This window comes from Eptesicus fuscus, chromosome 8, assembly GCF_027574615.1.
Source record: "Eptesicus fuscus isolate TK198812 chromosome 8, DD_ASM_mEF_20220401, whole genome shotgun sequence".
Taxonomy (NCBI): domain Eukaryota; kingdom Metazoa; phylum Chordata; class Mammalia; order Chiroptera; family Vespertilionidae; genus Eptesicus; species Eptesicus fuscus.
Genome location: NC_072480.1, coordinates 81733913 through 81760339, shown reverse-complemented (window position 1 = coordinate 81760339; position 26427 = coordinate 81733913). Strand labels below are relative to the sequence as shown.

Sequence of the window (26427 nt, the reverse complement as noted above, 5' to 3'; positions counted from 1 at the left end):
CACAGGGCCTCCCTGTAGACGCCAGCCACTCGCTCTCTTGGCCTCTAGCCTCATTAGTGGTAACTCTGCTTGCTTCTGTTCCCTAAAATAGGACCCTAGCTGGGAGACAGCTCTGAAATGGACTCGGCATGCCCCCTCTCCTTGGCCAGATTTCAGACTCTGGGGTAGAGAACAGGGGACTCCAGGGACTGGCTGCCTCCCTGTGAAAATTTGATGTTGATTGGTAGATGGGGGGAGGGAAGGTAGGAAGGAAGAAGCTGAAGATGCTGGGCGTGCCCTAGGCCTGTGAGGTGGGGCTAGTGGTTGGGAGGGAAATCCACCTGGCTGGCTCCCAGTGCTGTTGCAGGGCCAGCGGCTGGTGCAGGCCCAGGAAATGTCTGTCTGGTAGTTGGGGGAAGGGGGTTGTTAAATGGGGCCAAGTCTGGCACTGTGTCTGCAACACTAGAAAGAACCGTGGGACTGAGGCTCCCCCTTCCCTGCCCGATGGTTGGGACCACCCTGCCTGTCTTCCTCCCATGAGACAGCCTAGTGTGGTAGGAACATTTCTCTCCCCATTGGGCGAGGCTGTGTGTGTGTGTGTGTTTTCATCTACCCCACTAACAGCCCTGTAACTGCCAGTTTCCTACCTGCCCACAGCAACGCCAGACCCAAATCACTGGCCTCTCCTCCCTCACCAGACTCCCATGGGCACCTCCGGAGAAATAAACCGACAAGCATAATTGAGGCCATTCTCCGGAGAATCTGGGTCTAAAGTAAAATTTCCTCAGCCCTGTCTAGGTTGTTAAGGCCAGAAGATCCAATTCTGGGTGTTTGGGGACTTGAATCATGCAGATGTCTGCCTGAAGTCTGTCCAAGGGCTGGAAATGCGGCAGGAGGGGCCCATTGGAGAAGGATGAAGTGCTGTGTGCTGGTGGCCCTGCTTCTGTGAGTGGCTTAGAGAGTGGGAGGTCAGGAACATGTTCTCTGCAATGGGGAAAAAACACCTCATTTCAAGAGGTTGGACTTTGCACCCGGCTAGCCACGCTGGAAGCATGGCTGCAGCTGACCCCTACCCCATTCTGCCCTCTCCTCCCCAGCACAACAGAGGCTGCCTCAGAGAGTATGCAGGGCCCTGGCCTGCAGGGGCTCTTGATTCAGGGTGGAGAGGGTTGGAATGCAAGAGATGAGCTGTTCTGGACAAGAGGCTGGTCCTCACCTGCCTCAGGGGCTGGTCCCTGACCCTTTGCTCTGCTCCCATGCCACCCAGACATGCACACACCACCCCAGTTGCCTCAGTATCTCATGCAATCCAGACTTCCTCCTGGGGAGGTGCTGGCCACAGGGAGACTAGATAAGGGTTAAAGCCACTAGTCACAGGTGGCCCCTGAGCACTTGTGATGTGGCTGATCTTAATTGAGATGTGTTGGAGGAGGAGCATACATACCAGATTCTGAAGACTTATTACCAAAAAAAAAAAAAAGGAAAATATCTCAGTAACTTTGTATATTAATTACATGTTGAAATGATAACATATGAGTTAGGTGAATATGAAAATTTAATATTTTTATTTAATTTTTAAACTTTAAAAAATGTGGCTAGAAAAACATTTGAAATTACATATGCTGCTTGCATTGTACTTCTATTGGTGAGCTCTAAGTTAAAGAATTTGGAGTTCAATGTTGAAAACCAAAAAGTCTGGAGAATGTGGGATATTTTCCCCTCAACACCATCTCTAGATGTGTCTCTAGACCAGTTCTCAAATTAGGATCCCAGGTTTTAATCTCAGGGATCTGGGAGTTGGAGAATTTTTAAATATAGTAATGTGTTTTCAATTCAATGATCTTTTAAAAATGCTTTTGCAGATGATTTTCAATTAGAAGGCATTTTCATAGGATAAGGTTTTCATGTCTAAAGTCAGTGTTCCTCAAATTGGAATCCTCAGACATTTCACAGGAAATAAGATACTTTTCCCTCCCTTTGACAGGTCCATACTCAACCCAAGTTTGGGAAATCATGTTCTCAGGCCTCCGGATTCGTAGATGGCACTGTGATCATCTGGCAGCTCTGTTCCTCTATCTTTTCCTACTTCCCACCTCTCCTCTTTGCCCCCCACCCCCATCAGCATCCCCATCCTCTTCCTTTCCCAGGAACCCAGGGAAGGGGCAGTCCCTGGGAGAGACCCCTGGCGTTGAGGGGAGGCTAAAGGGGATGCCCTTTTTCCACCTTCTTCCTGACATTTCAGGACCCCTCCCTGATTTTCCTAAGGATACTGTGGGGCCTTCTTGCCTTCTCTAACTTTTGATGCAACCTCTGAAGCTCACACTTGGGGTGTATGAAGGGAATGAGGTGGGGAAGAGGCAGGCTTTTACTCTCATTCATTCATTGGTGGATTCTTGTATATGCCCTGACCAGGGATTGAATCGAAACCTTGGCGTATCAGGATTAACACTCTAATCAACTGAGCTACCCAACCAGATTCAAGGCAAGCTTTAATTTAAAAGTCACACCATCAAGAACCAGTCACTCACCCTAGCCCCATTAGGGCCTGAATGAGACCATTAGAGGCACTAAGAACTGACAAGACTATTTATGTTTTATGAGCACCACCTGTAATGTGAAAAAAAAAGCTATCTATCTTAATCCATAAAATGAGAAGAAAAGGGTTCATGAAAGTTCTAATTGCTCATATAGTGACTACTGTGATGTACTTTTGGAAATATCAAGATAACGTTATATGTGTGTGTGAAGCAGTTTGGAAACCCAGCATCACACACGCCCCTTTCTCCCCGCACCCCTCCCCCCTCCCCCGCCCGCCTCTCCCCCGCCCCACGCCAAACTCCTCCCCACAGTCACCCTTCAGGCCCTACTGAGAAATGCCACTGTTGGAGGGACCGTTAGGTGTTAGGTGGTTAGGTGTTAGGTGGGGCCTAGAAGGACAGGAAGGATCTATTTGGAGAGGGATGGAGGGAGAAAGGAGATGAGGGCTCCACCCCTTCCCACTGACCCAGAACCCTTCCACTCTTGCCTCCATGCTGGCCATTGTCTGTTCTCCAGAGCCTCTTGGAGTAGGTGGGATGTCAGATGTCTGGGGTCCTCTCACTGCCCTGTTGATATAGTCACCCACCCGCTCCCAGTGAGCTTTGGGGCAGAACTCTTTGACAGCCCCTCTCATGCCTGGACCCAGCCCCTGCCCGCTCCCTTACTATCCAGCTCCGAGGCTGCCCACTCAAGAGAAGTCCCGAGGCCTCTACCTCTGGCCTTCCCAGGTCCAGACGGAGCAAAGAAGGCAAACCCTTTGCCTCAGCCCAAGGCAGGCAAGAGTTGAGGTTGAGAGGCTCATTAAAGCGTTTAATAAGCAATTAACTCAAGGGATGAGCCCTTTGGCTGGTCTGGAACTCCCTCCTCCCAGCGGGGTGCCTGGCAGAGAAAGGCTGAGTGGGTGGGCGGAGTGGGTTCACACAGTTGGCCGGGCCTCTTTCCCCCTCCCCTAAGTACAAATGAATAAATAAACAGAGCTGGGGCGGGCAGAAAGGCTGAGGCCTCGGGGGAGCCCAGGGCTCTATCCGTTTTCTGTTAAGGCTGCAGACAGGTTTAGGGAGGCAAGGGCACTCAGGTCCTCCAAGTTGGGGCCTTTTCAGGGCTGGTAGCGTCCCCTTCAGGTGAGATCCTCAGCTCACAGAGAAAGTGCTGGAGACCCCAAGAAGGGGCAGCTCTTCCCATCTGCCTCCACTCCACCTGCAGGAGCCCTGACCCAATCCAGGTCATTCCCTCACCTCTGTCCTCAGGATATTGGGCTTAGGGCTTGGGCTAGACAGAGCTGTGGAGGGCTGGAAGGGGGCGCTATGGGCTGAACGCGGAGGTTCCAAGATATAAAGGAGCATTGCAACTTCACATCTATTCACCTACCCATGTGCATACAGAGCCCTAAGTCAGACCCAGGCCGTAGGGGGACCCAGGGCAGGTGAAATGCCTGGTTTGGGGCTCGCTGTTGAGCAGTCTGCCTGAACCATTTGCTGGCTCCTCCCTATGGTCTCCTGGAGCTGGTGGTGGTCTGCTGCCTTGCACAACTTTAGGTGGTGCCATTTACACAGAATGCAATGTGGCTGTAATTGTGAAATGGGCTCCCCACTCCATCCACACTTTCCAGCTTATAACAGCACATTCTCCTATCTGTGTTCTCCCTCTGCCTTCAGGCTCTTGAGCAACAACAAGATCACTGGGCTCCGGAATGGATCCTTCCTGGGACTGTCCCTGCTGGAGAAGTTGTAAGTGCTGGGGCGAGGTGGGGTGGAAGTGGGGCATTATGGTCATGGGCAAGAGCTTAGTTCAGGAAGGATGAGGAATGCTGGTTGCTAAGGGACCCCACAACCTAGGACCTGCTGGCCAAGAGTCAGACCCACTGGGGCCCTGCCCAGGACTTGACTCCCAGGTGAAAGGCAGAGAGGGTTGGTCTGAGAGAGAGACCAGCTCCTTCACCCGTGACAGCAGAAAGTAGAGAAACCTCGCTGGTCTAGGCAGGGAGGAGCTATGGGAAGCTCATTAATGCTCTTTAATAAACAATCAGCTACGAGGGCTGAGCTTCTTAGTTGTCCAGAAGCCTCTGCCCCCTCCCAGCTGGGGGCCCAGCATAAAGAAAGGGCTGAGGCAGGATTTAGTGTGACTGGGACCTCTTTCCCCCTTCCCTAAAAACAAATCAACAAACAAAGCCCTGAGGGGCCAGATCCCTGGGCCCAGGGTGGGGATAGCGGTCACATCCAAATCTCCATGTACCCACACCCCTCCTCCCTAGTTTAGAGCTGCAGCCTCCATCTGTCCATCCACCCTACAGACCCAGGCGAGCTGGGGTTGGACTCAGGAGGGCCCTGCTAGCCCACAAGAAACTTCTTTCCAGAGTTGGGGACTTGACCTCATCATGGGCAAGTCACTTAACCCACCAAATGAGGGGATTGAACCAACCCCTCTGTCAGCTTCCTGTTGAGTTGGCATGCTCCAGGATCTGGGTCCTGTCTCCACAAAAGACCTGGCCTCCCATCCTACTTGGAGACTGAGTCCTCCTTCCATCTGCCCCTCCTCAAACCCCCTCTCTCCCATCTCTGCTCCCTCCCTTCTGGGCATTTCCAAGTCCTCCAACAGAGCCCCTGCCCCCTCTAGTACCATTTTGCCTAAAAGGCTTGGATCAATGCCATGGAGGATACAAAAGAATAAGGCAGCAAAGACCCAAAGAGATGACAATCTAGTGGAGACCACAGACAATGCCACACATGTATTAGAATTAAGTAGGATGGGGTTTGTGTACGTCAAGTCCAAAAGAAGGATCAGTGAAGTTCAAGGGGAATAGAGGTGCAGTATCTACGTGACAAGGAGTTTAGATCTTTAACCAGGACAACAACCTTATGAGGTTGTCTCTATTACCCCCACCTCACAGGGGAAGGGAAAGCCTCTCCTCCAAACCCCCTCCCCACGCAGTGAGGAAAGCTTGATTAGTGGTTTGGTTAGTGGGGGTGGGGAGGCAGAGCATGTTCTGTCTGATCTGGGCCATTCTAGGCGTGGGAGGGGGTCTTGGGATGTTGACCTTAGCGTCAACACAGCTCTGTGACCATCTGATCATCTGCTCTGCAGCTCACAGACAGGGTGGTCCAGGCAAGGAGAAAGAGCTGCCACCATCTGTTATTTAATGTCTCCTTGGGCACCAACAAACAGGGCAGGTTTTATCTTCCCTGCGCAGTTAGCATTTGGGAGTCCGATTCCACCGCTCAGCCCAGGCACAGTCTTAGAGGGCTGACTGGCAGGAAACCAGACTCTCCTTCCAGGATCTTTGGGAGGAAGACAAACCGCAGCTGCCTCTCCAGCCCTTTGCTTCGCTCCACCAGGGCCAGTCCCCGCCCGGAGACGTTCTCCCTTCTCTTAGCACAAGCAAGCACCGCTCTGAGCCTTTCATGCCTCACTGACATCTTCCCATCTTTACCCTTTCGGTTTATCAATCAGACCCACTGGGTCTGCCCCCTCCTCATCCTTCAATCTCATGAGGATAGAGCTTCTGATGAAGATGAAAAGATGGCCTTTTTCTTCCCACCCATGTCAGCATACTGGATCAGATGCCTCTCCTCAGCACTGTGACTCTGGTCACCACACAGCAGGTGCATGCAAAGCACGGGAGGCAATCAGAGAAAAGTGGGAGAATAGTCCAGGAACAATGACTAAATCCGGAGTCATCTGAGGTGGAAGGGCTGCTGGGCATGAGGAAGGGCCCACAGGGCCCGAGTTTGAGCCCCTGCTCTGTTAGGAATCATTCTAGTCATTCACTCTAGAGAACTTTATTGAGCCCCTTTTATTTATTTTCCTAGGGGCCCAGTGCACAAATTTGTGCGCTTTGAAAGGAACTGTGGGCTGCAAGGCTGTGGTAGGCACAGGGGCGGGTCTCAGCCCATCCTCTGCGCCCCCCCCCCGCCCGGCCCCTCCCACCACCTCTTCCTCCCCCCTATCCCCTGTGTGCCCGCACTCCACTCCCGCTCGCACCTGCCGACAGCACGGAGCAATTGGGGTCAGCACCAACAGTGAGTGCAAGCGAGCCTGGTACCATCAGCGGGTGTGAGTGGTGGCTCTGGCGCCAGCTGCAGGTGCAAGCGGGGTCAGCACTGACAGAGGATGTGAGCAATGGCTCCAGCACTGGCAGTGGGTGTGAAAGGCAGTTGCTGGCCCTGATCGCCCCTCAGGAGCAGGGGGATGTAGAGAAGCCCTGAGGGGTGATTGGGGCCAGCAGTTGCAGCTTGCACCCATTGACAGTGCAGAGTGATCAGGGCCAGCGCCGGAAACCTGCAGCGGATGCAAGTGGGGCGGCGCTGAGAGCAGGTGCAAGCACTGGGTGGGACTGTGGCACATGGGAGCAAAGAATTTTCAGTAACCACCAGAGGCTCGCCCCAATGACAGCGACTGGCGCCCCACCTTGGTCTGATGCCCCCGCTCACCTGCTCCACCATCCCGCTGTGGCCACCTGCCATGTTTTGCGCATGCCCCCTGGTGGTCAGCCCACATCATAGGGACCGGTTGTTGGGTTGTTCCAGTTGTCCCGCCATTCGGTCTATTTGCATATTAGCCTTTTATTATATAAGATTGTTCATTTATATATCACAAATCTCCCTTATGTTTGTGCAAAGCTCTGTTCTAGGCATTGGGAGTGAACACAATAGGCCAAGTGCCTGCCCTCATTGAATTTACCCCCTCTTGATGGGACCCAGAAAATAGCAAATAAATGTATATTATGTCAGGAGACAATAAGTGCTACAAAGAAAAATGAATCAGGGTAAGGAGGATAGAAAGCAATGGGGGGGGGGGGAATGCTGTTTTATGTAGTGAGGTCAAGAAAGGCCTTGCTGACTGAGCCTGAGACTCAAGGGATGGGGGAATCAGAAAAATCAGAAGGCTAGAGAGAGCAGCAGTTGGCAAGGCCCTCGGGTCCAGAATATGCCTGGTGAGTCTGAGGAACAGAAGGGCATTGTGACTGGGAATTGGTCAGAGATGAGGTCAGAGAGATGCAGGGGTGGGCGCCAGGTTTGGGGCCTCAGTTTCATCATCTCTGAAAAGGGGGGCGGTGGAGATAGGGTGATTTGTAAGGTGCATTATGGATTTAAAATTCTATGATCCTGCGTGTGTGTGTGTGTGTGTGTGTGTGTGTGTGTGAGAGAGAGAGAGAGAGAGAGAGGGATCCACAAGTGAAGGAAAAGATCACAGAGCAAAGTGATGTGGCCGGTTATTCCAAAGGAGGGGAGACTCTGTGCCGAAGGATGGAGAGGCAGTGCAGGGGCTGGAGGACCCAGGGTCTCCATCCTGGTTGATCTTGACTGTATCCGTCGGGATTCTCCAGAGAAACAGAATCAGTCGGAGATGCGTATATGTGTGTGTGTATATCTTTATAAAACCTATAAAGAAATTTTAAGGAAATGGCTCACATGATATGAGGGCTGGCAAGTCCAAAACCTGTAGGGCAAACCCACAGGCTGGTAAGTCAGGCAGGAGTTGATGGTATAGTCTTGAGACAGAATTTCTTTCCAGCTTTTGCTATTAAGGCCTTCCACTGATTGGATGAGGCCCACCACATTATCAAAGGTAATCTCCTTTATTTAAAGCCAGCCGATGTGGTTACCATCTACAAAATGCCTACACAACACCTTCAGATTAGTGTTTTGATTAAGTTACCGGGTCCTGCAGCCTGGCCTCGTGGACACATATTAGTAAAACTAATCATCGCAAACACTATCCCACTATCTCAGAGATGGGAGAGGGCCTGGGCCCCCGCTGCTAGAGACGCTAATTCATCAGGTTGGAAGGGGCCTGGGAATTTCTTACAAGGTACGCAGGCGATTCTCATGCTCTTCTGGGGTTGGGAACCAGTGGGCCAGATGACCCGTAGACTGTGGGCCTATTCATCACAAACGAGACGCCGTGGCCTGGCGTGCAGTTGGTGCCAGGAAACACTGATCTCTCTGTCCTGTCAGGCTGAGACGTCCAGGCTTGGGCAGCCGAGCCCGTGGCAGCCTCACATCCCACAGCCCATAGCAGCAAGTCCTGTAGGAGGGTCGGGGCCTCGACTAATAACTGAAGTGGTAGGTCTGGGCTGCTCCAGAAAATGCTGGCAGTGCCTCCCTGTGCGAGGGCTCCTCTGCCTCTGAGAATGGGTCCAGTGTAAGCGTGTGGGGGGAATAGGCCAGCCTGGTCCCTGTTTCTCAATGCAGGACCCTGAGGCGGGGGAGGGGACAGAAAGGGCGAGGAGTGGGAATGTGCCAGCGTTGATCCCATGGGAGTACCCATGCTCCAGAGAAGTTGGGGGCGAGGGTGAGGGTGAGGATGCAGGGGACACACCTTTATCAGCCAGGCAGGACAGACAAGAAAACCTGGAAGAGGGACCAGCAGAGGCAGTTCATGGTCAGCCCAAGGAGTGTATAGAAGGGCCCAGACATGGGTGAGGCCCCCCTCTCTGGATTGGGGGGCATGGGCCAGCCTGTTTGTTGCCCAGAGGAAGGATTTCTGGCATGGGGGTGGGCAGGCTATGAAAGGGCCCAGAGCTTTCCTCTGGGATTGAATCATGCCTTTGCCATTCACCGTTTGGGTGCCTCGGGTTCCTCACCTGGAAAATGGGGCAATGCATGTTCCCCTGACAGGGATGTCATGGGAATGCGTTCCTCTAGGGAGAGAGCCGGGGACAGCAGGGACTTTCAGGCAGTAAATGGCAGTTCCCTTCTCCTCGGAAGGGTTCCAAGTTATGAGATGTTATACGCCCCCTCATTGCGTGGGATTGTCCAGAGCTCCCAGCCTGCCGCAGGCAGTCACGTAGATGAAATGGAGGTGCTGAAAGGACTAGGGCTGGCCCATTCCTCCGGAGCCTCGCCTCTCTGCCCAGAACCCCCACCCTGCGCAGTCAAAGGGGAGCAAGCCACTGCGCGGCTTCCAGGGCTCCGAGGGCGCCCCAATCACAGTGAGAGCCCGGGACCAAGTGGGCCACAGGGCACACAGCCCCGGAAGAGGCCGCGAGAGCGAGGCTGGCGTGCCAGCGAGTGGCTGCGTGGACACCGCCCCCAGAGGCTGTGCGCTCGGAGGGAGGGCCCGGGGCGGGGAGCCCGCGCAGCCCCAGGATGATTTGTCATTGCCTAATGAGATTAATAAGCCCGGGGGGCTGGTATGCAGGGGGATGGGGTTCTCATTAGAAGCAGATGGTCATGGGAATGGTGGCAAGTGGGGTCTGGGGGTGGAGCGCCGCTCACCCGCCAGGTGGTTTCCATTAATCTGTAGGCGGGGCCGGGGGGCGCGGTCCCTCCTCCCCTTCCCACCCCCCTGACTTGGGGAGGAATGCGGCGGAGAGCTGCTCTAGGCTCAGGCTAACGGGTTCAGGGACAGCCCTCCCCGCTTGCTGTTGTAGCTCCATGTCTGGCACAGGGTATGTGCTCAATAAATACCTGTTGGATGATATCAGAGATGAGAGGGGCCTGGGGCTTGGGGGTAGGAGGGAGGCTAGGACCACCTTGGCTTTCCTCCCGGCCACCAGAACCTCTCCCTCTCCCCCGCCCCCCCAAACAGCCCCTATACCTACGGGGCTGTTTTAACCCCCGTCTCGGCCAGGCCCCGCTTTCTAGTGAACCCTGGAAGTCCTGGAGGGCTCGGGGAAAGCTGCTCTGCAGCCTCCGAACCAATAATTTGGTTTTCAAACCCACAAGCAGGGAGGTCTGCAGGGGCCAGAGGGAGCCAACTTTGCCGCCCCACCCTGTCCAAACGTGGTGCGCGCACGCACGCACGCACACACGTACACAAACATACAAACATACACACGCACACTGTTATACAAATTCACGCTCAATCTCTTTTGACAGTTTTAGTGAGATATAATTTACATACCATAAAGTTTGTCCCGTTAGAGCATTCAATCCAATGGTTTTTAGTGTATTTACACAGTTGTGCAATCATCATCATAATCTAATTTTAGAACATTTTCATCATCCCCAAACCTTGAATCATTAGCAGTCACTCCCTATTTTCCTAGCCCTAAGCAACCACTAATCTACTTTCTGTCTCTCTAGATTTGCCTATTCTGGACATTTCATATAAATGGGATTGTGTGGTCTTTTGTAACTGGATTTTTTTCACTTAGCATAATGTTTTCAAGGCTCATTCATACGATAGCATGTATCAGCACTTCATTCCTTTTTATGATCAAATAATATTTCTTGTGTGCCTATAGCACATTTTTGTTTATTCATTTATCAGTTGATGGACATTTGAGGTTTTTCCACTTCTGGGCTTATTGTGAATAATGCTACTATGAACATTCCTGTCCAGGTTTTGTGTGTGGATGTATGTTCACTTCTCTGGAATATCCACCTAGGAGTGGAATTGCTGGGTCACATGGTTACTCTAACTGTCCTACCGTTTTCCAAAGTGGCTGCACCATTTACACTCCTAGCAATAATGTACAAGCGCTCCAATCTTTCCACATTTTCATCACCACTTGCAGTTGTCTGTCTTTTTTAAAATATATTTTTATTTATTTCGGAGAGGAAGGGAGAAGGAGAGAAAGAAACATCAGTGATGAGAATCATTGATCAGCTGCCGCCTGCATGCTCCCTACTGGGGATCGAGCCCATAACCCAGGCATGTGCCCTGATAGGGAATTGAACCATGACCTCCTAGTTCATAGTTTGACACTCAACCACTGAGACACTCTGGCCAGGCTTGTCTGTCTTTTTTATTGGATGTGAAGTGGCATCTCATTGTGGTTTTGATTTGCATTTTCCTAATGACTAACAGTGTTGAGCACCTTTTCATGCATTAATTGGTCATTTGTAAATCATCTTTGAAGAAATGTCTATTCAAATCCTTTGCCCATTTTTTCATCTGGGTTGTCTTTATAACTGAGCTGTAAGAGTTCTTTATAAATTCTGGATAGAAGTCCCTTATCAAGCATATGATTTATGGAAATATTTTCTCTCATTCCATAGGTCATCTTTCACTTTATTTTTAAAAATATATTTTTATTGATTTCAGAGAGGAAGAGAGAGGGAGAGAGAACTAGAAACATCAATGATGAGAGAGCATCATTGATCAGCTGCCTCCTGCATGCCCCCTACTGGGGATCGAGCCCGCAACCCAGACATGTGCCCTTCAGAATAGAACCTGGGGCCCTTCAGTCCACAGGTTGGCACTCTATCCACTGAGCCAAACCAGCTAGGGCACCTTTTACTTTCTTAATTGTGTCCTTTAAGAGCAAAAGTTTTAATTTTTTATTAAATCCAACTTCTCCATCTGCTGTTTTGTTGCTTGTGCTCACACGTTCACTCTTACACACTCAGCTCCCTGAGTTTCTATCTCCCCCAGAAGGGTATAGGATATGATTTGCTCCCAGAACCACCCCCTTCACACACACACACACGCACACACTTTTGCCATGGGTGGGGTGTCCTACTACTCCATATTGACATAGATACAGTGAGAGGCGTGTGCTGAGTCAAGGGAGCCTGGTCTGGGTTGGGCAAGTGGTTTGGGGGAGGGGAGGCTCCATCCGTACCCTGCACCTCCTCCAGGTTCCAAGACCACAGCTCTGTGGAAGCAGAGGGCAGAGAGGGACAGGAGATGCCACATCACAGAAACATCTGTGCATCCTCATGACCTCATCGAAGAAATGAAGGGATCAGATTAGACAACCCAGAGCAGGGGTTCCTCACAGCCCCTGAAATCATATGCACAATGTTGGGTGTATGCATTTTTCTGGGGCGGGAGTCCATAGCCATCATCACATTTTCAAAAGGATGTGCTTAGCAATTACGGTGCAGAACCACCGACCTACGAGGGCCTCATAGGTCTGAAGAAATTACCCAAGTTCTATCGTAGTGTCCCTTCCTGCTGCTGGGGAGGGCACCGCCCCGGAGCTGCTTAGGGACCAGGGACCAGATCCCCTGGGGCAGTCAGAGCTCAGCCCAAGCCTGTGCCCTTCAGGAGAGGACCCAGGACTACTGGTCTGGGCGAGCAGGCCAGCTCCCAAGGGGCTGCCTTGGTCGCCCAGGAAGCCACTCTTCGGGTGGGAGGCAAGCGGGAAGGAGTGCCAACCCTTGGTGGAAGCGCCCCTTTCGGTAGCCCCGGCCTGGCCGGGCTGCAGGAAGTCCAGGGCAGGAAAGCGCTGGGGCCAGCGGCCGCCTTGCTCCCATCTGCAGAGCATCAGTGGGGCAGGCGGGTGGAGGTTCTGGAGGAGAGGAGGGCCGGGCCGGAGGAAATGAGAATAAACACAAGCGAGCTGGAGGGAAGGAGCGGGGGGCTGCAGCCTCAGCCCCTTGGCAGCCCATGAAGGGAAGTGACACAATGAGGAATGTGTTTCCCTCTGCCGTCCCCCGCACGGGGGTGGGATACGGAGCCCTGAGAATGGCCAGACCCCAACGGGGGCCAGGGGGCACACGCTGGACTAGCATCGGAGGGGGGCGGGGTGAGGGCGAGGGTCTGGGCAGCAAAAGGGGGCTGACAGGCAGGAAGGACAACCCTGGGTCCTCTCCAGTCTCCACGCCGCAGGGTGTTCCAGGGTCTGCGTGCTTGCACGTTCCCTGCGAGTGCCCGGCCTGGGGCACCTCCCAGCACGCCTGCGTATGGAAGCCATCCCTCTGGGAAGCTGACCCCTTCTGGTGGCTTTCCCCTCTCTCCCAAGGGACTCAGGGTTAGGGAGGCTGGCTGAGCCCTTGGTATGAGAGGAAGCTGGGGTATGAGGACCCCTGGCCATGATGTTTCATTTCTCTGTGTGTGTGTGTGTGTGTGTGTGTGTGTGTGTGTGTGTGTGTGTGTTTACGTCCCCAACTCAGACTGTCAGTGCGAAAACAGGCCCCCTGGTGGGAGGGCACCTCCCCATCCTGGACACCCATTTCCTCTCCTCCCAGCAGGGAGCTGGCTCAGTTAACCCCCTCCTGCCCGCGGTCCAGAGCTGTCCCTGAGGCTTTGGCAGGAGCGTCTGTCCCACATTCTGGGCTGGAGAGTGGCAGGGGCTCCACTATCTTCCATGCCGGCTGTGCCCTGCTGGAGCTCAGCCCTGAGTGGTACTTCCCTTGCCACCTTCCCTCAGTTCCTCAGAGACCCTGGGGGGAGGCGGGCACAGGACTGAGCAAACCTCCGCTCTGAGGGGCCAGGCCAGGTGATTTATAGCCTTGCCTTGGAGTCCGGGACCCTGAGACCAGGTCAGCATCCATGCAGTCATCAATCCGCTGCCTGACCTATTTCCTCACTTGTCAGCTGGAGAGATTCGCAGGATAGCCATAAAATACCTCCCGACAGCCAGGCAGAGGGAGATTTCATCTTTGTAGAGCAATTTGTAACACCCATTTTCAAATGATTCTCACAGCCGCCCCATGAGATACTCAGGGCAGCTCAGAGGTGGAACCAGGGCCTCCCAACTCCGAGCCCAGTGCCCGCACTTCTTGTTCACATGCTCCGCTTCCTGCTTCCTCCTCTGAGGCCCTGGCATCCCTCTCCTGGCATCTACATCCTCTCTCGTCTTCCTGACCAAGTACCCCTTGTGCCGGGCAGGAGGCCGCAGAGGCCTGTTTGAGGGGCAGGGGCCTTCATCCAGCTTCCCCGCCAGTGCTAAGGAGTGCCGGGATTTAGGAGGAAACTGAGTCCCAGCACTTCCTGTGACAGTGAGGCTACCAGGCCCCAGGGGAGCGAGGAGGGGGGGGGCGCGTTGGGCAGAGCCGGAGAGGTATGAGGGCCTCCCCACTTTCCTCCCACAGGGACCTGAGGAATAATGTCATCAGCACCGTGCAGCCCGGTGCCTTCCTGGGCCTGGGGGAGCTGAAGCGCTTGTAAGTGGCATGTCCTGCCCCCACACCACCCAGCCCTCCCGTTATCCCTGCAGAGAAGGTCCATGGATCCCATGAGCCACACCCCTCCTACTCACCCACCATCCCTTCTTCTCACCCACCCCTAGCGGCCCCCTCCCCACACAGCATACTGGCTGGGGGCAAACATTTGAACCCCCAACCTCATCTCCTTCTTCACTCTGTTCCCACACAAGCCACACTTGTGTGTCCCTCACAAGCGGCTCTGTGTGCAGCCATGTGGCCTGCTGAGGTCGTGTGTGTATCTTTCTAGAGATCTCTCCAACAACCGGATTGGCTGTCTCACCTCTGAGACTTTCCAAGGCCTCCCCAGGCTTCTCCGACTGTGAGTGAGGGGCGAGGGGAGAGGGAAGGCTCGCCCCAAAGGACGGTTTGGGAGGAGGAAGGTAGCTCCAAACCTTACAGGTCCCTGCATGCGCTTCACTCCCTCCCCCTCCTCCCTCTGGCGCCAGGAGACCCTAAGATCGCCTCACTGTTCCCTGTCCCCTGCAGAAACATATCTGGAAACATCTTCTCCAGTCTGCAACCTGGGGTCTTTGATGAGCTGCCAGCCCTTAAGCTTGTGTGAGTATCTTTTCCCAGCCCAAGGACTCAGACCCCGCTTTGTTCCTCTGCCCTGGAGGGAGACACCTAGGCATCTGACCACAGTGGCCAGCCTCATGAGTAGGCGGGACAGACAGTGGCCTTGCCATGATTGCTGGGATGGAGCACACGTACCCACGTTTGCCCCCTCCAGCTCAGTCCCTTCCCGGGGCTCCATCCCCACTCCGGGAGCCCACACTCCTCTGCTCCACTCCCCACTCTGCAGGGACTTCGGCACCGAGTTCCTGACTTGCGACTGCCGCCTGCGCTGGCTGCCGTCCTGGGCCCGCAATCGCTCCCTGCAGCTGTCCGAGCGCACGCTCTGTGCCTACCCCAGTGCCCTCCACGCCCAGGCCCTGGGTGGCCTCCAGGAGGCCCAGCTGCGCTGCGGTGAGCAAACCCTCACCCTGCACACCTGCCTGGGACCCTGCCCACCCCTCGGGCCCGGGGTCCCTCCTGAAGGGCCTGGCCGCCTCCAGCCCCTCAGCATGAAGTGTTCCTGGGTGGTGGGCAGGCTCTCCCCGGCATCCTCTCCCTCCGATCCCACTGGGGGTCGCCTTCCATCAGCTTTTCTCAACTTCCCTCGGGCCTGCTGCTCTATGTTTTCTTCTGGGGTGACGTGTGCTGTGGAAACGAGCACTTTTACTAGTTTGTTCTAAACCTTCCTGCCCCTCGCCTGTGCTCCTGCCCCTGGAGGCCTCCTCCTGCCCCCTCCTCCTCCCCCAGGGCCCAGACAGAGGAGGCCCGGCCCGGCCCCTCCTGGACTCTCCCACACTGTGCACTCAGGCCCCACCGCTCTCTCCTCCCACAGAGGGGGCCCTGGAGCTACACACGCACTACCTCATCCCATCCCGACGCCAAGTGGTGTTCCAGGGTGACCGCCTGCCCTTCCAGTGCTCCGCCAGCTACCTGGGCAACGACACCCGCATCCGCTGGTACCACAACCGGGCCCCCGTGGACAGCGATGAGCAGGCGGGCATCCTCCTGGCCGAGAGCCTCATCCACGACTGCACCATCATCACCAGGTACAGGCCCCGCTGCCCCTTCCCAGCCACAGCACCCATGCCCCACCCCCCAGAGAGCCGTGCCCACAACGTTCCTGGGAGTGTGCCGCCTGTGTCAGAGTGCGTGCGTGTGCGTGTTCACGGAAGGCCAGGGCTAAGTCAATGGTCCAGATAAGGGATAGAAAGTAATTGCCTAATAGAGAAAATGATTATATCTGACCTTTCTTTAGAGCTTTTACGGAGTATGCTGTAATGGCTCTCACCTGTGTTATCAGACTCAGTCTCTCCAATCGCCTTGTAAGACAGCTATTAACTCCACGATAAAGATGGGGAAAGTGAAGCTCAGAAAAGCATTGTCACAAGGCCAATCAGAATGAAGGGAGTATGTCCTTGTATCCCTCACTCAGTTGAAGAATAAACAACTTGAAGCTCATCCTACACACCCTGGGGCAGGGCGCCTGTGGGTGGCCAGGCCAGGGGCGTTTAGGGGGGTGGCGTGGCCCCTGAGCACCTCACCAAGCCGGCCCTGCCCCCCTGCTTGCAGTGAGCTGACCCTGTCTCACATCGGCGTGGGCGCCTCAGGCGAATGGGAGTGCACCGTGTCCACGGTCCAGGGCAACGCCAGCAAGAAGGTGGAGATTGTGGTGCTGGAGATCTCTGCCTCCTACTGCCCAGCCGAGCGTGTCGCCAACAACCGAGGGGACTTCAGGTTCGGTGTGCTCAGCTGCCCCAGAGACCCAATGGCTTCCGACCCAGCCCCCCACCCCACCCCAACTCCTGCATCTAAGACCACAGGTCTCCCTTCCACTCTACGTTGGAGAACACACTCCCTTTAGTCATTCAGCGCCTAGTCCTGCTGCTATATTCAGAGACCTCATCTTTTGACTATAACCATCTGAAATGTGTGGTGCAGAACAGAAAGGTTTTTATTTGCTTCTTTACATTAATAGTTTACAAAGCTCGCCCACTTGAATATCACATTTAATATCCCAATGGGTCTCTCAGTTAGGAAGGAGGTATGATTCTCCCCATTGTACAGCTGAGAATACTGAGGCCCAGAAAGGGTCAGTGACTTGAACTTGGAACTCAAGTCCAGCCTCCATAGCACCAATCACAGCACTAGCAGTACAAATACAGTTAGAAAGTGGAGCTTGGGAACCCCTTGAAGGCCAGCCCCAAACCTCTCTTCTGGATCCTTTCCTCAAAGGGTCTGGCATCACAGTTCTAAGGGGAGGGGAGGAGCCCTTGCCTTGAGGGGCCTGGGTCATTGGCAATTCCTGCCTCTGCCCCCAGGTGGCCTCGAACTCTAGCTGGCATCACAGCCTACCAATCCTGCCTGCAGTATCCCTTCACCTCGGTGCCTCTGAGCGGGGGCACTCCGGGTACCCAGGCCTCCCGCCTGTGTGACCGAGCTGGCCGCTGGGAGCCAGGGGACTACTCCCACTGTCTGTACACCAACGACATTACGCGGGTGCTCTACACCTTCGTGCTGGTGAGGCCAGGACAGGGGGTGGTGGGCACCCCATCCGCTCTGGTTTCAGGGACTGGGCGGGGAGAGGCCTCACAACTGCTCCTCTGCTCCCTGGGTGTGCACCGTGAGGGGCTCTTGCTCTTCTCCAGCTCTCTTTCTTCCAGGGGATTCAGACCCCCAAGGCCACACTCAGAAAGTGCAAGCCACCCCAGCATCTTCATCCCCCAACACAGCAAGGGCAGCCTTAAGGGGGGCAGAAAGGACAGCATGAGTCAGCCACTGTGCTTCAGCCAGTGGCCTAGAAGTGGGTTGCCTGCTGTCTTGATTAGACCCAGCCGGTGGGCCAGACCCTCTCCCCAGGCACTGCCCTAAGCATTAGCACAGAGGAGGGGTCCCTAGGGGCAATTCTGGAGAAGAAGGAGAAAGAGTGGACTATCCACTATCTTCCCCTAACACTCCTAGATGCCCATCAATGCCTCCAACGCGCTGACCCTGGCCCACCAGCTGCGAGTGTACACAGCCGAGGCTGCCAGCTTCTCAGACATGATGGATGTAGTCTATGTGGCTCAGATGATCCAGAAATTTTTGGGTTATGTGGACCAGATCAAAGAGGTGAGATTCAACCAGGCCTCTGGGGCCCCTACAAACTTCCTGCTCCCCATTTGAGGCTCAAGCCTCTCACTCCCCAGCCCCTGGGTACCAAGCCCCACCCGTGTCTCAGTGACCCCCCCCCCCCCCACAGCTGGTGGAGGTCATGGTGGACATGGCCAGCAACCTGATGCTGGTAGATGAGCACCTGCTGTGGCTGGCCCAGCGAGAGGACAAGGCCTGCAGCGGCATCGTGGGTGCCCTGGAGCGCATTGGGGGGGCCGTCTTGAGCCCCCATGCCCAGCACATCTCTGTGGTAATGTGGGTCAGCCAGGCGGGGGGTCCTGGGGGCCTGGAGGGAACTTAGAGTCACCCAGAAGGGAAAGGCTTCTCTCGGGCAGCAAGCCCTCCAACTTGTGCACCTGCCGTGAGCACTGAGCTTGACTAGATTCCCAGTCGTGTGGCCTCAGATCCCGAGTAGTCAGGGGCAGTGAAAGAGAGGGAGGCCAGTGACACCGAGGAAGTTATGCTTGGTGTTATGGTGGGGAACCAAGTTGCCGGGGGATAGCACTGTGGTGGAGTGTAGAGTAATGGAGACTTCTGTCCCCTGAGGCCAGGGTGACATTTCTGATGGTGGGTCGTGAGCCGATTAGCAACCACGGCAGAGCACCTACTACTTGAGAGATATTGTGCTGGTCCCTTGGGAGATGCAGGAGGTCAAACAGGCCGCTCTGCAGCTTAGTTAGGGAGGCAGAACAAGCCCGAGTTAAGAGGGGAGCAAGATACAAGGTGGGGTGTGAATGAGTGGGAGGAAGAAGGCACCATGCCAGGGCCTGGGGAAGATCCATGGCGACGTAAGACTGGCCAAGCCTGGAGAAGACAGTGAGGAGTAAAGGTAGAGGGGCAGGGCCTGAGCAGACAGGGACTGTGCAGTCTCAGGCAAGAGAAGGCCAAAGCATATCTCAAAGGGCTGGGTGACACGTTCCCTGTCCCTAGAACTCGAGGAACGTGGCATTGGAGGCCTACCTCATCAAGCCGCACAGCTATGTGGGCCTGACCTGCACGGCCTTCCAGAGGAGGGAGGCCGGTGTGCCCGGCACCCGGCCCGCAGGCCTTGGCCAGAACCCCTCTCCCGAGCTGGAGCCCCTGGCTGATCAGCAGCTCCGCTTCCGCTGTACCACCGGGAGGCCCAACATTTCTCTGTCATCCTTCCACATCAAGGTGGGCGCCGGGGCAGGGAGGATACTAAAAGGGGAGGTGCCCAGATGTGGGTGCCCGGTGAGGGTAGAAGATCTGAGAGGAGACAGGACCCAGAAAAGGGGGTAGGGGAGGCAGAAGGAGGGGTTGGAAGACATCAGAGTCCCAGGGGATCTTGTGTCTCTGAGGAATTCCTGTGTCCCCCCCAGAACAGCGTTGCCCTGGCCTCCATCCAGCTGCCGCCCAGTCTCTTCTCATCCCTTCCCGCCTCCCTGGCGCCCCCAGTCTCCCCAGACTGCACCCTGCAACTGCTCGTCTTCCGAAATGGCCGCCTCTTCCGCAGCCATGGCAACACCTCCCGCCCTGGAGCTGTGGGACCCGGCAAGAGGCGTGGCGTGGCCACCCCTGTCATCTTTGCAGGAACAAGTAAGGGGATGAACTCTGGGTACCAGGTACCGAATGGGATCCCTCCTAAATGTCTGTCCTGTGCCCCTTCATCCTGCTCTTCCTCACCTTCCAGCGCCCCCTCACATCCTGGTGGAGGTGGCCGAGAATGGTGGCCCCTCACCATCTCCAAGGAGGATGGGGGACACAGACATCCCATAAAGAAAGGGGTTGGTGGGGAAAAGGTTCAGGAAGACACTGGACTTTATATCCCAGATGTGTCAAATTTCAAAAGGGCTATAAGTACAAACCCTTGACCCACCCAGACCTCCCTCCGTCCCGCCTTCCTAACCTGGCGCCAACTCTCCCAATCAGGGTGGCCCTCCTAAGTCTCCTCTTTGCCTGGGCTTTCCCTCCCTCAGCATGACCTCCTGACCCCAGCCCTGGACTCTTCTCTTTTAGAGTATGTCACCACCGCACTTTTGGCCCTTAGAGTGGGCCACATCCCAGTGCTTTTATTTTTATTTATTTATTTTTAATCCTCACCCAAGGATATGTTGTTGTTTTTTTTATTGATTTTAGAGGAAGGGACACACACACACACACACACACACACACACACACACATCTTGATTGGGTGCCTCCTGCAGGCCACTCTGCAGCTTAGTTATGGAACTTGAAATCTGGGTGTGTGCCCTGACTGGGAATCGAACCCCCCCCCCCCCCCCCTCCTTTTGGTGTACAGGACAACACCCAACCGACTGAGCCACACTGGCCAGGGCCCAGTGCTTTCATTTGATTCATCCCGGTGTCTCCCCAGTGAGACCGAGGACCCGGAAGGAGGCCCACATCTCACTGTACCCACCAAGCCCAGCGCACACCCAGCCCAAGGGTGTTCTGCTGCTGCTTGGTCCCACCCAGCCAGCCCCACCCCCACCCCCACCCCCACTCCCGTGGCCTTGTGTGTGCCGGTGTGGACTTCCTTCCCCCTGTAGGTGGCTGTGGCGTGGGAAACCTGACGGAGCCAGTGGCCATTTCCTTGCGGCACTGGGCTGAGGGGGCTGAACCTGTGGCAGCTTGGTGGAGCCAGGAAGGGCCCGGCGGCGCTGGGGGCTGGAGCTCCGAAGGCTGCCAGCTCCGCTCCAGCCAGCCCAACGTCAGCGCCCTGCACTGCCAGCACCTGGGCAATGTGGCCGTGCTCATGGTGAGTCAAGTAGAACTGGGGGGTGAGGGCCAGGGAACAAGGGAGGTGTGTGAGGTGGAGGTGGGGCTCTCTGATCACCCAAGGCCACAGAGAAACCAAGGACAGCAGCCTTGTCAGGCCTCAAAACTGTCAGGACTCAGGGAAATGTCCGTCTGGTCTCCCCCCACACACACTTTTCATCTTCAGGAGACAGGGAGGTCCTGCTTCCACTCCCAGAATGAGAGAGGGGGACCTGGCACTACCCAGCCTGGTCTTCTGAGACCCAGCCTGCACTCCCCGAGATCCAGGTTATTAAAGTGGCGGGGAAATCTGGGACCATGTCTCCTTTCTGATCACCCTCCTCACTCACCCCCATTCGTTCCCCCTTCCTCACCACATTTCACACCCTGCGCAGGCATGCAGCTGTATTATAGACAGACTTTCCCCTCTCTCCTCATCTCCGGTTTCCAGGCTGGGCACCTGGAAAGTTCCTAGAAAGGCAGGCAGTAGATTATTAATGCTACATAGGCCAACTTTCTAAGAGTGGATATCACGGTACCTACACCTTTGTCTACGCAGATGGACTAAGCTGAGGATCAAACCGGGCTTGGGAAGAGGAAAACTGGCCTGGGGACTGGTCAGGACTCCACGAGACAGCCCTTACCCCCAGCTTCCTAGTACACACATCCTCTTTCCTACTCTTTCCAGGAGCTGAGTGCCTTTCCCAGGGAGGTGGGGGCCTCCGGGGCAGGGCTGCATCCAGTCGTGTACCCCTGCACAGCCCTGCTGCTGCTCTGCCTCTTCTCCACCATCATCACCTACATCCTCAACCACAGGTGGGAGCTGTTGCAGGGAAGGAGGGTGTGGGGGGAAGGTTTGGGGGTGGGGGGTGTTTCACTAAGTACTGGCAAGTGTTCCTTTTTCTAGGCTCTTGCCTAGCATTGCATTTGAAGGCTCTGGGGTTGGAAAACACATTTTGTGGGTTAAGACCTGCCTTCCCTGGCGCCTCTGTCACATTCACACACATGCATGCACACAGATATCTGCCACCCCCTCTGTGGCCCTCCCCATGGCCTTGAGACCCCATGGGCCTGACCTTGGGCTGGGCGGCCCATTAATTGCTGTTTCTGGGGCAGCTCCATCCATGTGTCCCGGAAGGGCTGGCACATGCTGCTGAACCTGTGCTTCCACATGGCCATGACCTCCGCCGTCTTTGCAGGAGGCATCACACTCACCAACTACCAGATGGTCTGCCAGGCGGTAAGAGGAGAAGGGGCTGAGGTGGGGGGTGGGGGGCTCCAAGATCAGTCATGGCAGCCTAGGCAGTAGGGAGGGGCGGGGGAAGAAAAAGGGGGCTCGGGCTAATGGGCCCCAGCTCCATTGTCTTCTCTGTGTCCAGTCTTACTTGTCAGGGGAGAGGAGCATGAGAGTAGAAGGTAAGGAGTAAGAAGCAGGAAAACTAGGAGGTGGGACCTCAAAGTGGAGAGCGGGAACCTGCAGTGGAGGAGAGGACAGGGACGAAGCAGATAGCCATAACTAAGCCATGGAGTCACCAGAGTGGGGGGAAAGCCTGGATGGAAGCAGAGAGGGAAATAGCAGAGACAGACCTGGGGGAAGGTGGGGGCTGGGAACACGGGAGGAGTGGGAGCACACTGTGGGGCTGAGGCTCTGGCATGGCCCCAGTGGAAGCAGCCCGGTCCCCGGATGTGGTAGCAGTCCCAGCCTCAGCACCTTGATCCCGCAGGTGGGCATCACTCTGCACTACTCTTCACTGTCCACACTGCTCTGGATGGGTGTGAAGGCCCGCGTCCTCCACAAGGAGCTCACCTGGAGGGCGCCCCCTCCACAGGAAGGGGACTCTGCCCCACCTGCTCCCCGTCCCATGCTCCGGTACATGCTTCCAGATATCAGCTTTGCAGCGGGGAAGGGCTCAGAGGTGGCGGGGGGGGGGGGGGGGCAGGCTAGGACACCAAATCAACTCTCCCCGGGTGGATGCAGGGTGGGTCCAAGGTCCTGGGAGACCACTGTCCAACGACAGAAGAGGCAAGCCTCTAGGTGGTGCCCGGTTGCTGAAGGTCATGTAGTGGGCACTGAGCAGGGAACCTGGAAACCCTCAAATTCTGCACCTAGGGTGAGAGAGAGGTCTGGCCTCTGTCCCTTAGAACAGTCTTGGGCAAGTCCCCTAGGGATCTACCAAGCCTGCCTTGTAAGCGCCTTGCATCCATGGCAAAAAATTCTGACAGAATTTAAAAGGGAAAGAAGATGGGACGGAGACCCCGAGTCTAGGGCTCTGAGCACCTGGTTCCTCTCCCTTGTTCCTCATCTCTCTGACTCCCCAAACCCATTCCTTTCCAGGTTCTATTTGATCGCTGGAGGGATCCCTCTCATTATCTGTGGCATCACAGCTGCTGTCAACATCCACAACTACCGGGACCACAGCCCCTAGTGAGCACACTGCCTGCCTGCCTGCCCCAAACCTACCCACCCCAGCACCAGATGCCTTCTACTCCACGGCAGGGGCACCTGCCGGCTCACCCAGCCAGGGACCCCACCCGAGCCCGTGCATGTTGACTAAGCCAGTCTCTGCCTGTCAGCTCACTGCATCCTCTGTCCCCAACCACCCAGCCTCTGGACCCCGCCTCAGACTTGCTCCCCTCCTCATCCACTGCCTGTGTCTCCCCTCAGCTGCTGGCTGGTGTGGCGTCCAAGCTTAGGAGCCTTCTACATCCCGGTGGCTTTGATTCTGCTCATCACCTGGATCTATTTCCTGTGTGCAGGGCTGCATCTGAGGGGTCCTCTGGCACAGAGCCCCAAGGGGGTCACGAGCAGGGTCTCCCTGGACCAAGGGGAGGAGCTGAGGGGTTCCGCCAGGCTCAGGAGCAGCGGCCCCCTCCTGAGTGACTCGGGTTCCCTTCTGGCCACTGGGAGCGCAGGGGTGGTGACGCCTGGACCCCCCGAGGATGGTGATGGCCTCTATTCTCCAGGAGTCCAGCTGGGCGCGCTGGTGACCACGCACTTCCTGTACCTGGCCATGTGGGCCTGCGGGGCTCTGGCCGTGTCCCAGCGCTGGCTGCCCCGGGTGGTGTGCAGCTGCCTGTACGGGGTGGCGGCCTCGGCCCTGGGCCTCTTCGTCTTCACCCACCACTGCGCCAGGCGCAGGGACGTCAGGGCCTCCTGGCGCGCCTGCTGCCCCCCTGCCTCGGCCTCGCGCGCCTCACCCCAAGCTGTGTCCGCAGCCCCCGAGGACGGTTCCCCAGTGTTCGGAGAGGGGCCCCCTTCCCTTAAGTCATCCCCGAGCGGTAGCAGCGGCCACGCGCCGCCCCCGGGCCCCTGCAAGCTCACCAACCTGCAGCTGGCCCAGAGTCAGGCTTGCGAGGCGGGGGCGGCGGCCCGGGGGGAAGGGGAGCCAGAGCCCGTGGGCTCCCGCGGCAGTCTGGCCTCCCGTCACCCCAACAACCTGCCCCACGGGCGCCGCGTGCACAAGAGCCGGGCCAAGGGGCACCGGGCCGGGGAGGCGGGCAGCAAGAACCGGCTCAAGGCGCTGCGCGGGGGCGCGGCGGCCGGGGCGCCCGAGCTGTTGTCCAGCGAGAGCGGCAGCCTGCACAACAGCCCGTCCGACAGCTACCCGGGCAGCAGCCGCAACAGCCCGGGCGCCGGCCTCCCGCTGGAGGGCGAGCCCGCGCTCACGCTGTCCGAGGGCAGCGACACGAGCGCCGCCGCGCCGCCCCCGGAGGCGGGCCGGCCGGGCCAGCGCCGCAGCGCCAGCCGCGACAACCTCAAGGGCGCGCTGGAGAAGGAGAGCAAGCGCCGCTCGTACCCGCTCAACACGGCCAGCCTGAACGGCGCCCCCAAGGGCGGCAAGTACGAGGACGTCACCCTGACGGGCGCCGAGGCGGCGGGGGGCGGCTGCATGAAGACAGGCCTCTGGAAGAGCGAGACCACCGTCTAGGTGGGCGGGTGGCACTTTAGGGCAGGCTGGCCGCACGGACTTGTTTTCCTGGCTTCGCGGGGGCCCCTCAGGACGTCTAGGGGTACCCCAATGGGTGAAGTGCCGAGGGCTGCGCCTGGGCTCGCTAGCCTCAGCCCTGAGGCTGGGGAAAAGGACAGCGGACGCCTGCGCTGCTAAGAGGGCCTCCCGCGGGGGTAGCGACAGACAATCCCAGGGCCGCTGGCGGGATACATTCTGCCCCAGCCCAGGCTGGTTTGTGCCATCCGGGGTCGGGAAGGCCCTGTCAGTCTGTGGATTGATGAGTCCTGGACGGGCCAGCAAGCCCAGGTGGGCTCTTCCTATGGTGCCCGCATCTTGCCCACCCGCCTCTCTGGTGGTGTCAGCCCTTCCCGGAAAACACAGATGGGGGCTTGGGAGCAATGTTCCCTCACCGCCCTCCTCTGAAGGCGGCCTCTGTGCCTAGCTCCTAGGGCCTCTCCCCACCCAGTGTTTGGCTAACTGGGGAGCCAGCCCAGGAGATATGCCAGGTGACCAGGACCCATTGGAGGTGACAAGGTGCTACTTTTCAGACTATGCAAGAGGCGAAGGAGGGGCAGTGTGGAAGTCAGCTTGGGAGGTCAAGCAGGAGGGCAGGGGCACCATTAGGGAGCGACACCATCCCCACGAGTGTACACACACCACGCAGCAGGCCTCCCGGGTGGCACTTGAAGACAAAGCTGACCCCGCCTGGGGATAATCTGAGGGAAGTAGAGAGTGCTTAGATTTGGGGCTGAAGTTAGCCATGCCTTAAACCTAGTCCTACAAACAATACCCTGAAGAGGGGCTCCACCACAGGGCTGCAAGGGGTGCTGAAGACGTACTTACCAGTCAATCACAGGACCTGGGTCTCAGCCTCCCAACCTGGGGGCTAAGGAAGATACTTCCCGGCCTCCTTGAGGCTACATGGAGGAACCGTTCCAATCATTCGACCTCTAGCCCCCTATTAGGGAGAAACTTCCAAAACATCTTCCTGCCACACAGAAGCCCAGGCCAAATCCTTTGGGGCGGTGGGCAGGGTCCCTACAGCCCCGGGGCCTTCACCCCCACGTTTAAACACCAGCACTCCTATTCCCCCGCCCCCCCCCCCAACCCTAAAAAGCAACCACCAGCCTTTTACTACAGGACCCAGTGAAAGTGGAGGCAACCTGAGGCCTTGTGAAGAGCATCGTGAAAATGAGGCCTGGTCCAGGGCCCCTCCTAGTCCCCATGTCACCCCAGCCTGATCACCAAGGTGAAAGAAGACATGGGGAGGAAAGGAAACCCACATTCCTTGGGATGGATCCTGTTATTTATGCTTGCTGCACAGACAATATTAGACAGGAAAAAAAAAGCTTTGTATTATTCTTCCACATATGCTGGCTGCTGTTTACATACCCTGCCAATGCCTTAGCACTGGAGAGCTTTTTGCAATACGCTGGGGAAAGGGGAGGGAGGGGATAAAAAGTGCCAAAGAAAACATGTTTTTAAAAGCTCGGGTTTTATACAATAGAATGTTTTCTAGCAGATGCCTCTTGTTTTAATATATTAAAATTTTGCAAAGCCCTTTGAGCTCTAACCTCAGTCCACCCACAGTCCTTTTGTTATGAGGTAGAACTCATGAACCATACACATTAACCCACCAATACCTAGGACACAGGGCCAAGAGTTGCCCAGTTCCTGCCCTCTGAGGGCTGGTACCATTGGGAATGCCAACAGGT

The 26427-nt window shown here is 56.3% G+C and overlaps 1 protein-coding gene across 1 annotated transcript in view; it reads left to right on the top strand.

The window, feature by feature from the left end:
• The window catches only part of ADGRA2 (adhesion G protein-coupled receptor A2), a 34436-nt gene extending 8152 nt beyond the window's left edge, over positions 1 to 26284 (top strand). Inside the window, exons 2-19 of the mRNA XM_008146178.3 lie at positions 4173 to 4244; positions 14226 to 14297; positions 14587 to 14658; positions 14826 to 14897; positions 15142 to 15305; positions 15727 to 15940; positions 16464 to 16628; positions 17213 to 17411; positions 17853 to 18002; positions 18133 to 18294; positions 18975 to 19199; positions 19385 to 19601; positions 20555 to 20763; positions 21451 to 21578; positions 21879 to 22002; positions 22487 to 22632; positions 23098 to 23187; positions 23428 to 26284. Coding sequence (XP_008144400.2) covers positions 4173 to 4244; positions 14226 to 14297; positions 14587 to 14658; positions 14826 to 14897; positions 15142 to 15305; positions 15727 to 15940; positions 16464 to 16628; positions 17213 to 17411; positions 17853 to 18002; positions 18133 to 18294; positions 18975 to 19199; positions 19385 to 19601; positions 20555 to 20763; positions 21451 to 21578; positions 21879 to 22002; positions 22487 to 22632; positions 23098 to 23187; positions 23428 to 24691 — 3745 coding nt within the window. The 3' untranslated portion in view covers positions 24692 to 26284. The remainder of the gene's footprint in view (positions 1 to 4172; positions 4245 to 14225; positions 14298 to 14586; positions 14659 to 14825; positions 14898 to 15141; positions 15306 to 15726; positions 15941 to 16463; positions 16629 to 17212; positions 17412 to 17852; positions 18003 to 18132; positions 18295 to 18974; positions 19200 to 19384; positions 19602 to 20554; positions 20764 to 21450; positions 21579 to 21878; positions 22003 to 22486; positions 22633 to 23097; positions 23188 to 23427) is intronic.
• The last annotated feature ends 143 nt before the right edge of the window (positions 26285 to 26427 follow it).